Raw genomic sequence first — 12,299 nt, 5'->3', positions numbered from 1 at the left:
GTTACAAACCTTTGAGGAAGTGGGTTCCATCCCTGACCTCAGTCAGTGGGTTAAGGATCTGGTGTTGCCGTGAGCTGTGGTGTAGATCACAGGCATGGCTCAGATCCTGAATTGCTGTGGCTGCAGCATAGGCTGGCAGCTATCCTCCCATTTGACCTCTAGCCTGGGAACCTCCATCTGCTGCGGGTGCAGCCCTAAAAAGACACAAGAAATCAGTAAATAATATATATAACAGCAAAGATAATGTTGAAAGTGCAATAAAGCAAAATAAGAAAAAATGCTACTCTCTGCAGTTTCACTGTCTCAAAGATAATATTTTAGTGGATATTTTCTCAGCTGTTTTTCCATGGGGGAGTTTTCCTTTTATACTGTTATACTGTTTATACTTATACGTGCACTTCTTTGTACATGTATATTCTGTTTCCTTAATATCCCATCCTAGGAGTTCCCGTCGTGGCTCAGTGGTTAATGAATCCGACTAGGAACCATGACGTGGCGGGTTCGATCCCTGGCCTTGCTCAGTGGGTTAAGGATCTGGCGTTGCCGTGAGCTGTGGTATAGGTCGCAGACGCGGCTTGGATCCTGAGTTGCTGTGGCTCTGGTGTAGGCTGGCAGCTATATAGCTCTGATGAGACCCCTAGCCTGGGAACCTCCATATGCCGTGGGAGCTGCCCAAGAAATGGCAAAAAAAAAAAAACAAAAGCAAAAACAAAAAACCCATCCTAGGTATTTTTGCCATGTATGCCTTGAGCTTTATACAAATACATTTTCATGATAATAATATTCAAGACATAGAGGGACAGTATTACCACACTTTACTTAACCATTCCTGTCTTCTGGGACATGCAGGTCACTTGTCCTTTCATCCTTTGATTACCCCGTGGATTGAATTTCTCCTGATGTTTGCGAACCAGTCGTGTTTCCACATTCTTAGTTCTTGTCCTGTGCTGGTTTGCCTGTCTGGGTTCTGGTGTGTTTATGCCACCTGGTAAATTTTTAATATAATGATGATATGAACCTTTTGTCGTAATTGTGGCAACTGTTTATTATTTACCTTTTTCATTCTAAAATGTATATGTAATAAAATCTATTCTTGTATGAACTTTTCTATCTTTTCTGAGCTTAAAAGTCCTACTTCCTGCAACGGTGTGATAGTCAAGTCTAATTTCTTAGAGTTCTGTTTTTTCACATGTAGTTTCTTATGGATCAAACTGTCTCCTTGCACTTTAAATGCCATGGTTCTTGCTTCCATCATAGTAGGAGAATGCATGTTTGTTTTTCTGAACCTGACTCTCTCTTTTCTGATAGGACCTTTCTTCTCAAAATAGAAACAGAAATAGCTTTAGGTAATTTTTCTTTTTTAAAGCAAAGGTAAGAAATATAGAAAAAGATCTGCCTTCTTATCCTGTATCAAAAGGTGGCAACCAGGTGAGTTATAGATGCACAGGATGGTCCTGTGAGAGCCAGGGGCTCAGGGTAACGCTTCCTGGACAGGGGACCATTTCCATCTTCAGGAGTGAAGTTGTTTCTTGCATGCCCCCAACAAACATGGGCCGCCTTTCATCCAGGTTTTTCTTTCTCAGTGTCCTGCCCTGGGCTCCAGGTGTTCAGTCTTTCACCTAAGTGACAAGGCAGTGATGATACAAAGTTAAAGACGGATACTGCCCTGACCCCACCTTTGGCCAGCTTCCCTGCTCTGCCCTCTCTTGGTCCCATTTGCTCTGTGTCTTCACGTCTCCGCTGGGTGTCTGCTCAGCCCAGCCTCGCCCGGAGCTGCATGTGGCTGTGCAGTGTGGCATCCTCCGCCCGTCAGTTTTCTCACCCTCCACCAAGGAAGCACATCCTGGCTCTCCCGCTGCCTCTGTCTGGAAGCCCCTCCCCCTCCCACCCAAGGAAGCCTGCTCCTTCTAGAACCTAGAGTACTCCTGCCTGGTAATGCCCATTCCACTGGCCACTCCGCCCTCCTCTGACCTAGCACCATGGAGCAACTCCAGAACGCTTTCCACGTGTGAAATAGCCATTTAAACAGCAGCCTGCCCTGTTCTGCCATGGATTTGTCAAGGACAGGAACCAGGTCATAACAGCTTTCTGTCTCAAGAACTTGGCACAAGCCCCCTCCTACACGAGACCAATAGCAGCTGTTTCCTAAAGCTTGAGTGTGTGCCAGGCAGTGCTGGAACTGAATGACAAGCTTTTATGGATTTAATTCTCACAACAGCCCAACAAGGAAGGGACACCGTTATCTCCATTTTGCAGATGAGGAAATGGAGGCAGAGAAGCTAGTAACGGATGAGCCAGGATTGAAAGCCAAGCCTGGAAGCCAGATCTCCACCCATGCTGTACCCAGGGTGCTTATCACTGCTTCTAGGAATCCTCAACAGAGAGCAGGGGGTCAGTGGAGCATAGAGATGACTTGGGAGATGGGATTGTATTGTATTTTCTGTATCTAATTTATCCCACGCCTCTGAGGAATTTAATGCTGCAGAGATAGTAGTTTTCCAACTGATCAAAATTATTCCTTTTGGTTTCCTTGTCTCAGGCATGTGGTTTGCCTTCTGTGATGGCGAGGTTTCACCTAAAGATTCAGGAGTTTAAAAATTATTTTTTGTTTTAAAAGTAAGAACTTCTTTTTAAAAAATTATTTATTTATTTATTTATTTATTTATTTATTTATTTATTTATTTATTTGCTTTTTAGGGCCACACCTATGGCATATGGAAATTCCCAGGCTCAGGGTCGAATCGGAGCTGCAGCTGCCAGTCTACACAACAGCTACAGCAACACCAGATCCTTAACCTAGGAGCAGGGCCAGAGATCAAACCCGCATCCTCATGGATGCTAGTCAGGTTCACTACCACTGAGCCACAATGGAAACTCCCTGAAAAAATATTTTCAATGAGAGATCGCTAAAATCAATCATGTATTTTCCTGACAGATTAAATAGTTCATGGGGGATAACTGGACCTTTCCCAGCGAGGAGGGCCATCCTCATGATTAACAGAAAAGTGTATTCTGAGCCTGTGATGTCCTGGAGCTTTTGACATTAGTAGGTTTTATCAGCATCTACTGAGTCCTAGGGACCATCCCAGGTACTTTCAAGTATGGTTCCTTAATTAATTGTCTAGGCCAAAGATTTTGCTTGGCCTTTTTTTTATTTTTATTTTTTGCTTTTTTGTTTTTGACTGTGTTTCTAATTCCATATGCTTCCTTGGTCTTCTCCACTACCGTAGAGCAGGAATCCATCACTTCTTGCTCTCATCCTGCTGTTCACCAGGAGAGCGTCCTGCCTCTGGTTGACTCTTATTGATTGGCTGTCAGGGGGATTTGGGTAGCAAACTTGGTTTTGTTTCTAAAACTCCCTCTCCTTTTCCCGTGGCCTCTCTGGGTCACCAATGTGACAGGCATGCTGGAAAGGGAGGCATTTTGAGCTTCCTCTGACTCTTATGTGTTGTGTTGAGACAGAGGTGTTCCCCCTGCCCCCTGCCCCGGTTCCCTTGGTTTTCCTGGCCTCTGTGGGGTGGGGGGCCATGCCTGATGCCCAAAGGCACCGTCTTCCTTCAATTAGATGGCTCAGCAAAGGCGAGTCATGCGGGAGGGCGGCTGGTGGCTGGGGGAAGTCACATGGTTAGCTGGAGTGACATGACATAGACCCTTCGTGCCTCCAAAGACTTGAAATAGTTTTGTGGTTCAGGAACTCATGGCCTTGACCTTTTGGAGTTTATTGAGAAACCAAGTCACGAGGCTGAAAGCGATCAGAGCCTCCACGCTCATTTTCCCTTTAAAACATCAGGTTCTTACAAGGTAAGCAACAAAGATGACGTTTTTAAAGTCATCTTGAGAGTCAGTAAGCATACGTGGACATAAGTGAAGCAGACTCTAGACCTGGAATTATTCCTGCCTCTAGGTGAGTGACCTAAAGCTTAGCGAAAAAAACAAACAAACAAAAAGAGCCTGGGCAAGGTCATTGATTTTTGTCATTAGTCAGAAAACTTGACAGCACTGAGCCCTGGCTTCTGGATCTATGGTTGAATCCCAGCTCTTGGCTGCCTGGCCCAGCTCTCTGTGAGTACAAATTGATGTTCACCCTCAGGTCAGTTTTTTAAAACGTCTGTTTTCTTTTTTCTTATTTCTTTTTTTTCTTTTTTCTTTTTTTGGTCTTTTTAGGGCCCCACCCATGGCATGTGGAAGTTTCCAGGCTAAGGGTCGAATCGGAGCTGCAGCTGCTGACCTATGCCAATGCCACAGCCAGATCCGAGCCGAGTCTACAACCTACACCATAGCTCATGGCAACGCCGGATCCTTAACCCACTGAGCGAGGCCAGGGATCAAACCAGCATCCTCATGGATACTAGTTGGGTTCATTCCTGCTGAGCCACATTGGGAACTCCTGTACAAGGGTTTTACATGGCATCCTCTATCAGATTTTGTATGTATTTCTCGGGAACTGGAAAGTCAAGGACTTTTTTCTCATGGTTACTTAGATTTGGCATTTGCTCGAGGCAGTCCTTGGTTTCATCCTGCAGACACTTAGTAGGCACCTGTTAGGAGAGGTCACTTGATACAGAGGAGGGGGTGGTCAAGCAGGAATTAGACTTGGCCTCAGGTTCTGACTCTTCTGCTGTCCTGTGTCCCCCCATATGCAAAAGTGGGTTGAAAATACTTGATCCGTCTGTACCACGGGCTTGCTGTAAGGATGAAATGAGATCAAATGGCATAGTGTGCTTAAACCTTTGGAAGAGCTGGGCAAGGGTTCAATATTTATATTACTGTACATAGCCTCGTGCTCAGCACTAGAGAAGAACAGAGACTTGTCTGCTTTTATGCATCTGTAGGTATACATTTGATTATTGTTGGCTTGTCTAATTTTCTTTCTTTTCTTTTCTTTTCTTTTCTTTTCTTTCTTTCTTTCTTTCTTTCTTTCTTTCTTTCTTTTTCTTTCTTTCTTTCTTTCTTTCTTTCTTTCTTTCTTTCTTTTTCTTTCTTCTTTTTGTCTTTTTAGAGCCACACCCAAGGCATATGGAGGGTCCCAGGCTAGGGGTTGAATAGGAGCTATAGCTGCCGGCCTACACCACAGTCACAGCCATGTGGGATCCGAGCCACGTCTTCGACCTGCATCACAGCTCACAGCAACCCCGGATCCCCAACCCATTGAGCAAGGCCAGGGATCGAACCTGCAACCTCATGGTTCCTAGTCGAATTCGTTTCTACTGCACCACAATGGAAACTCCTATTTTTGTTTTAAAATCTAGAAAAAATTTAAGAGGGCTGCAAGTTTCTTAAGCTTGCTTGCAATCTACCTGAGGCTTTAAGATAATGTCTTCACCATCTACAGGATGTCACTAAGCAGTCTCTGAGTGCCAGAGACGTGGCATAGACAGCTGTCTCCACAGGTGTTCAGGGTTGAGAAACCCCACATGTGATGGTAGTGGGAAAAGACCCCCGGAGGCGGTGGTGGGTAGCCCCGTTGCCTTTGTACTTGTGTTGGAATTATAAACCAAAATAGTTCTGTCTAATGGAAATATGTTGTGAATCACATGTGTCATTTTAGATTTTTCTAGTAGCCGCATCAAAACAAATAAAAAGAAAACAGGTGTAATTGTTTGTTTGGTTTTTGGCCACGCCCATGGCATGTGGAAGTTTTCAGCCCAGGGATCAAACCTGCACCACGGCAGTGAACCCAGGCTTCTGCAGTGACAATGCCAGATCCCTAACCTGCCACACCACAGGAGAACTCCAGTTGCAATTAGGTTTAGTAATACATCTTTGGAGTTAAGAACCCAGCTAGTAACCATGAGGATCCTGGTTCGATCCCTGGCCTTGCTCAGTGGGTTAAGGATCTAGTGTCGCTGCAAGCTGCAGTGTAGGTCACAGATGTGGCTTGTATCTGGTGTCGCTGTGGCTGTGGTGTAGGCCAGCAGCTGCAGCTCCAATTCAACCCCTAGCCTAAGAACTTCCATGTGTTGCAGGTGCAGCCCTAAAAAATTAAACAACAATATATCTTTATTTTACTCATTCCGTCTAAAATAGTATTGTTTCTGGATGGATAAAGAAACTGTGGTACATATATATACAGCGGAATATGACTCAGCCATAAAAAAAGAAGGAAGTTTTGTTATTTGCGGCAACATGGGTGGACTCAGAAAGCATAATGCTAAGTGAAATACATCAGAGAAAGACAAATACTGTATGATATCACTTATATCTAAAAAATGAAAGAAAATAAGGAATATAACAAAAAAGAAGCAGGCACAGTAACAGAGAATAAACTAGTGGTTACCAGTGGGGAGGGGGAAGGGGCAGTCTGGGGGTGGGAGAGTAAGAGGTACAAACTATCAGGGTTAAAATAAGCTACAAGGATATATACTATACAACACAGGGAATAGAGCCAAAATTGTATAACTATTACATAGAGTATAGTCTTTAAAAATTACAGGAGTTCCTGCTGTGGTACAACAGGTTAAAGATGCAGTGTTATCTTTGTGGAGGCTCAGTTTGACCCCTGGCCTAGCACAGTGGGCTAAGGATGCAGTGTTGCCACATCTGTAATGTAGGTCAAAGCTGTGGCTTGGATTCAGTCCCTGGCCTGGGAACTTCCATAGGCTGTGGGGCAGCCAAAAAAGAAATAAAAATAAATTATAAATCAAATGTATACCTATAACTTATATTGTACAACAACTATACTTCAATTAAGACAAAATAGTATCATTTCAACATGTAATCAACATAAAAAAGTTAAGGAGATGTTCTGCATTCTTTTTTTTTTTTTTTTGGTACCATTTTTGAAATCTGGTGTATGTTTTATCCTTACGGCACATCTCAATTCCAGTTAGCAAGAGTTCAAGGTTTCAGTAGACACACAGGTGAGACAGTCCAGCCTTAGATGGAACAGAAAGAACAGGGAAGCAGCAGAGGAGCCGAGGGAATGGACCCTGGAATTGAGTGACCATCTACTATGAATTAGGCAGGCTCAGAACTGGCACGAGGCATTCAATGAACAAAATATCAGTCCTGTTTTTCTGTAAAGTTTTGATATTTTGTTCTACATGATTTTTTGCATTAATGTCAATTTTTAGAATTATTACTTTTCCATTTTTAAAATAATGTTTATTTTGATGACTGGGCGTTTGGGCATCTCTTATATTTCGCATCCTAAGGCGGGTGTCTCACCACCCGCACCCTAATCCTAGATCTGGCCCCAGGCGCTTCCTACAGACTTTGCTGATCAGACCTGAACCAGGCTGAACTCGTGATCAAAACCCAGAGCGAGAGCCTCTACTTGGCGAAGCCTCAGGCATTTGTTTTGTTACTTGAATTTTCACCTGAATTCAAGACATTGGTAAACACATTGAAATTTAAACTGAAGCTCTGAACTGAAAAATTTGAAACTGTTTCAGGACCAAACCATAAGCCAGGAGAGAAACTCAGTGGCCTTGATTCCCTGGTCAGGGAGATCCTTGACCACTGCATTTATCACATTATGGGGAGAGAGCATGAAAATAACTCTATCCAAGGCACCGTTACCTTCCCCCATTATAGCTTTAATCTCCAGGGCTTAAAGGGTCAGTATCTGCCTTCTCCCTGTAGAAGGGTTATATTGGGAATGTTATATGGAAAGTAACTGTGATGCTGAAAGAAAGGAAAAGTATTATTTAGTAAAGGGTTGCCTGTTTTCAATCAAAACTCTTTTTCTTTTAGGGAACTCAGAAACAAAGCAGACATTCAATTTGGAGATAATGGGACAACGATATCTGCCGTCAGCAATAAGGCTTATGTTTTTGAACGAGACAAGTCTGTTGGAGACCCTAAAACTGACTTACTTAGAACATTAAATATCCCTGCGTTGGTAAGTAGGTATTTTGAGTCTCATTATTGTGGATTTTAGAAGAAAGGAAAAAACTAAATTAAGGCCATCATGGTTTTATCTTTGGGAGCAATTAAGTCACATGTGTGTATATATATGTTAAATAAGTATATTTTTTCCCTTCCCTTCTTTAAAATTATCTTAGAGCAGAGTCCCCATTGTGGCACAGTGGAAATGAATCCGACTGGGAACCATGAGGTTGCGGGTTCGATCCGCGGGTTCGGTCACTGGCCTCGCTCAGTGGGTTAAGGATCCGGCATTGCCCTGAGCTGTGGTGTAGGTCACAGACGCGGCTTGGATCCCGCTTTGCTGTGTGTAGGCCGGCAGCTGTAGCTCCGATTAGACCCCTAGCCTGGGAACCTCCATATGACACGAGTGCGGCCCTAAAAGGACAAAAGACAAAAAAAATAAAGTGAAATAAAGTTATCTTAGACCTTCTTTAGGAAGTCTTTCAAATGTAATCTTTTCAACTGGTAACAAAATGCAAATTTTAGGATTCTCCCCCACACTCAGTTTCTTCCTGTGTCTTCAGGATCAGCACAAGTGCAAATAAATGTTACTATAGGATTTTGGTGGGTAGCTGATAATTTTTAAAATATTTATTTGCCCCTTGTTTGGGTTCAGAAACTCTAGCAATAGAATTTGGCTATCACTTCTTGGAATTCCCCTGTGGTGCAGTGGGTTAAGGATATGGTTTCATCACTGCAGTGGCTCAGGCTGCTACTGTGGCATGGGTTCAATCCCTGGCCCGGGAGCTTCCACATGCTGTGGGCATGGCCAGAAAGAAGAATTTGCTTACCACTACTTAATTTAGTTTTCTACCTTGGATTTTTTTAACTATTAAAATACGTGTTGACTTTTTCTCTTGTTTTCAAATAGCAGAGACTGGGTGGTTGATTATAGCCTAGCATGATTACACTGGGCTCTGTTTTGTTTTTTGTTTTTTGTTTTTTTACCTTTTCTAGGGCCACTCCAGCAGCATATGGAGGTTTCCAGGCTAGGGGTCTGATCGGAGCTGTAGTCATCGGCCTACACCAGAGCCACAGCAATGCAGGATCTGAGCCGCGTCTGCGACCTATACCACAGCTCACCGCAACACCGTATCCTTAACCCATGGAGCAAGGCCAGGGATCAAACCCACAACCTCATGGTTCTTAGTCGGATTCGTTAACCACTGTGCCACGACGGGAACTCCTGGGCTCTGTTTTTAATGGCAATAATCTAATAATAATCTAATAAAAAATACATGAAAAAAAAAACGAAAAAACAAATACCTGAGACCCAGGAAAATTTTCTTCATTTACACCAACCCCTTCTAAGGCTTCTATTGTAGCTCCTAGGTGACCACTGCATAGTCAGCTGGACACTCATGATGGAGAGTGTGGAACGTGTTAGATCCTAGGTCTGCCCAGTTGCCTAGTGGGGCAGTTTATGCGGACGAAACCTATAGCCCTGATCAGGAGGAACGTGGCGCCACCTTGTGGCTAAAGTTACCAATGTATTTGGGAGCGTTTTTTACCCACTTCTGCTGTGTCAGAAAAACTCAAGAGTTGCCAGGAAGGATGCCAAATTCACACTGAAAAAATGTAATACTGAGAAAGGACAATAACTGAAGAGTCTTATTCTTCGAATTCAGCCAGAGGGGAGCACACTGGCTTATTTTTCAGCTGTTTGATCTCAACATTTACATTTACCTTTGCAGCCCCGTTTGCTGAAGGGGCCGTGGGAGTGTGGGGTGGGGATGCTGCTGTCTGAACTTGCCTGTGCTCCTCAGACCGCCATGGAATGGACCCACCTGCCCCTGCTCCGCGAGATCATCGAAGCCCTGTTGAAAGCCTATCGTCAGAAGCTCTTTGTGACGCACACAGTGGATGAATTGCTTTGGGGCTACAAAGATGAAATCTTGTCCCTCATCAACATTTTGGAACCCGACATCTCTCCCTATTTTGGCCTGTTCTATGGGGTAAGTTGATCTGTTGATTTTTCTTTTCAGGGATTCTTTGTTCAGCCAAGGGGGAGGGCAGTCCGGCCAGATGTTATCTTCACTTTGGCTTTCTCCCAGGAGAAGACCAAAATTGCTCAGAATTCTAGATGTCTTACAGAGCGCATGAAAAAATAAGAAGGTGCTTTTTAGTAGGGGCAAAAAACTTTTCCCACAATTTCAACATGCTGCCAGTGCTGACTCTGCATGAGTGTTGCTGTGAGAAATAGAGTGGCTATGCCATCTTTCAAAGTATCATCAATTTCAGGGATCCATGCCAAGTCTTATTTTGATTACCTGGGAACTAAACCCATAAATCAGCCTAGAATGGATAAACAACGAAGTCCTGCTGTGTAGCACAGAGAACTATTATCTAATCACTTGTATAGAACATGACAGAAGATAATATGAGAAAAAGAATGTATATCTATGTATAACTGGGTCACTTTGCTGTACAGCAGAAATTGACAGAATGTTACAAATCAACTATAATAAAAATTTTTTAAAAATAGATCAGCCTGGCAAAACTAAATAAGGAACTAAATAGGGATGTGACAGTCCATTAGGGGTGGGAGCTATTTATTAGATTTTCAGACATCTTATTTATGAAAGAGGCTGGATAGTTTGAAACTCTGTGCATCCTGGTCTATGATTTCTTCTGCCTATAAGTGGACTTTTGTATCATTCCTTGCAGATTCACTTTGGTTTGAAACCAAAAATACTGACATTCGAGTACTTATTCAAAGCATATTTTATTGCTGCCTGAGCTTCAAATGAATTAAAAGTAATAAAGAATCGGAAGTTGTCTGATGGCCTAGTGAGTTAAGGCGCCTGGGTTTTCACCACTGTGGCTCTGATCGCTGCTGTAGGGCAGGTTTGATCTCTGGCCTGGGAATTTCCGTATGCTGCCGGTGTGGCAAAACAAAAAACAAAGAAACAAAAACAAGACCAAGAGGGAAGCTGAAATAGTCATTACAACTCTTATTTTTTTAAAAAGTAATAAAAACCCCTCCCCCTGGAAAATAAAACCCTTGCATAAAATGGATAGTTAGGAGATGAGTCAATGACAAACTTGGGAAGAACAGGTTATAGAGTAGAGGCAGGATACAGAATTGGGATCAATTTCCTCATCTTTAGATTTGTTGTTATTCTCTGGCTCTAACTACTCAAGAATCTCACCTTCATCATTCAGTCTCCTAGCATTTCACCTTCTCTTGCGAATGGTGCTCCTACTGCTGATCCTGTACTGTCAAGGGTATACAAAACTTAGAAACTGTTCAGAGTGGGAACTAACTTTCAAACATCTTTGCGAGAGGAGTGGGTCCTGCGAGTAGGGTCCCACCAACCCTAAATCCTTCACTCTGGGTGAGCAGGCTGCCTGATGTTCCTAAAGGTCCCATCTAATAGGAGTCCAGCTTCCACCAGAAGAAACATTGATGTCTTTTTTTTTTTTTTCTTGTCTTTTTGCCTTTTCTAGGGCCGCTTCCTGTGGCATATGGAGGTTCTCAGGCTAGGGGTCGAATTGGAGCTATAGCCGCCGTCTACACCAGAACCACAGCAACGTGGGATCCGAGCTGCATCCACAACCTACACCACAGCTCATGGCAACACTGGATCCTCAACCCACTGAGCAAGACCATGGATCAAACCCACAACCTCAAGGTTCCTAGTCGGATTCATTAACCACTGCGCCACGACGGGAACTCCAAGCACTGATGTCTTATTAAGCTGTGACTAGACTCTCTTCTAGAAATCATTTCAGAGGAACTTCCTGTAGAGGATACAAAGGTTTCCTTAAGCTCCCTTTGGTCCCAGCGGCTAAGATCCATCTGCTAAGTAGATCCTGTTCCTAATACCTCAGCATTTCTCAGAAAATTTTTGTCATCGAGCCTGCTTTGTCTTTACGTTGACCTCATCGGGTTTACAATATGTATCTTTAGATAGATGTTTAACATGTAACTCATCCATATGGACCTATTGGAGAAATTGGCATTTTGCTTTTCTGTGGCAGGGGCATATTTTTTTTTTTTCTTTCTCTGCCCCTGGCCATTGCCTCTCCTTGCAAGCAAACTGCAGCTCTCTGAGCCCCTGTTAGTGAAAAGCCCTACCAGGGCTCAGTTAGATTCGGACCTGGAGTGGATTTCCCACCCCTAGGAAACAGAGCATGAGACTTAGACCCAGGGGGCTGCATGTGTGTCCTGACTTTTTCACTTAATAACTATAAGACTTCTCTGAACCTCACTTTCATCACTGGTAACTTAAGATTAAAGGTATCCAGAGTTCCCATTGTGGCGCAGTGGTTAACAAATCTGACTAGGAACCATGAGGTTGCGGGTTCGATCCCTGGCCTTGCTCAGTGGGTTAAGGATACGGTGTTGCGGTGAGCTGTGGTGTAGGTCGTAGATGAGGCTCGGATCTGGCGTTGCTGTGGCTCTGGTGTAGGCTGGTGGCTACAGC

The 12,299-nt window shown here is 43.6% G+C and overlaps 1 protein-coding gene across 2 annotated transcripts in view; it reads left to right on the top strand.

Moving 5' to 3' along the window:
- SCARB2 (scavenger receptor class B member 2) overlaps positions 1-12,299 on the top strand; it is a 72,414-nt gene that overhangs the window by 26,296 nt on the left and 33,819 nt on the right. For both annotated transcript variants that reach the window (XM_047798222.1, XM_047798221.1), the window contains exons 3-4: positions 7,696-7,843; positions 9,636-9,824. In XM_047798222.1, the coding sequence (XP_047654178.1) occupies positions 7,696-7,843; positions 9,636-9,824 (337 nt within the window). The remainder of the gene's footprint in view (positions 1-7,695; positions 7,844-9,635; positions 9,825-12,299) is intronic.

Source organism: Phacochoerus africanus, chromosome 10 (assembly GCF_016906955.1).
Source record: "Phacochoerus africanus isolate WHEZ1 chromosome 10, ROS_Pafr_v1, whole genome shotgun sequence".
NCBI classification, from domain to species: domain Eukaryota; kingdom Metazoa; phylum Chordata; class Mammalia; order Artiodactyla; family Suidae; genus Phacochoerus; species Phacochoerus africanus.
This window is presented reverse-complemented; position numbering and strand designations above follow the sequence as displayed.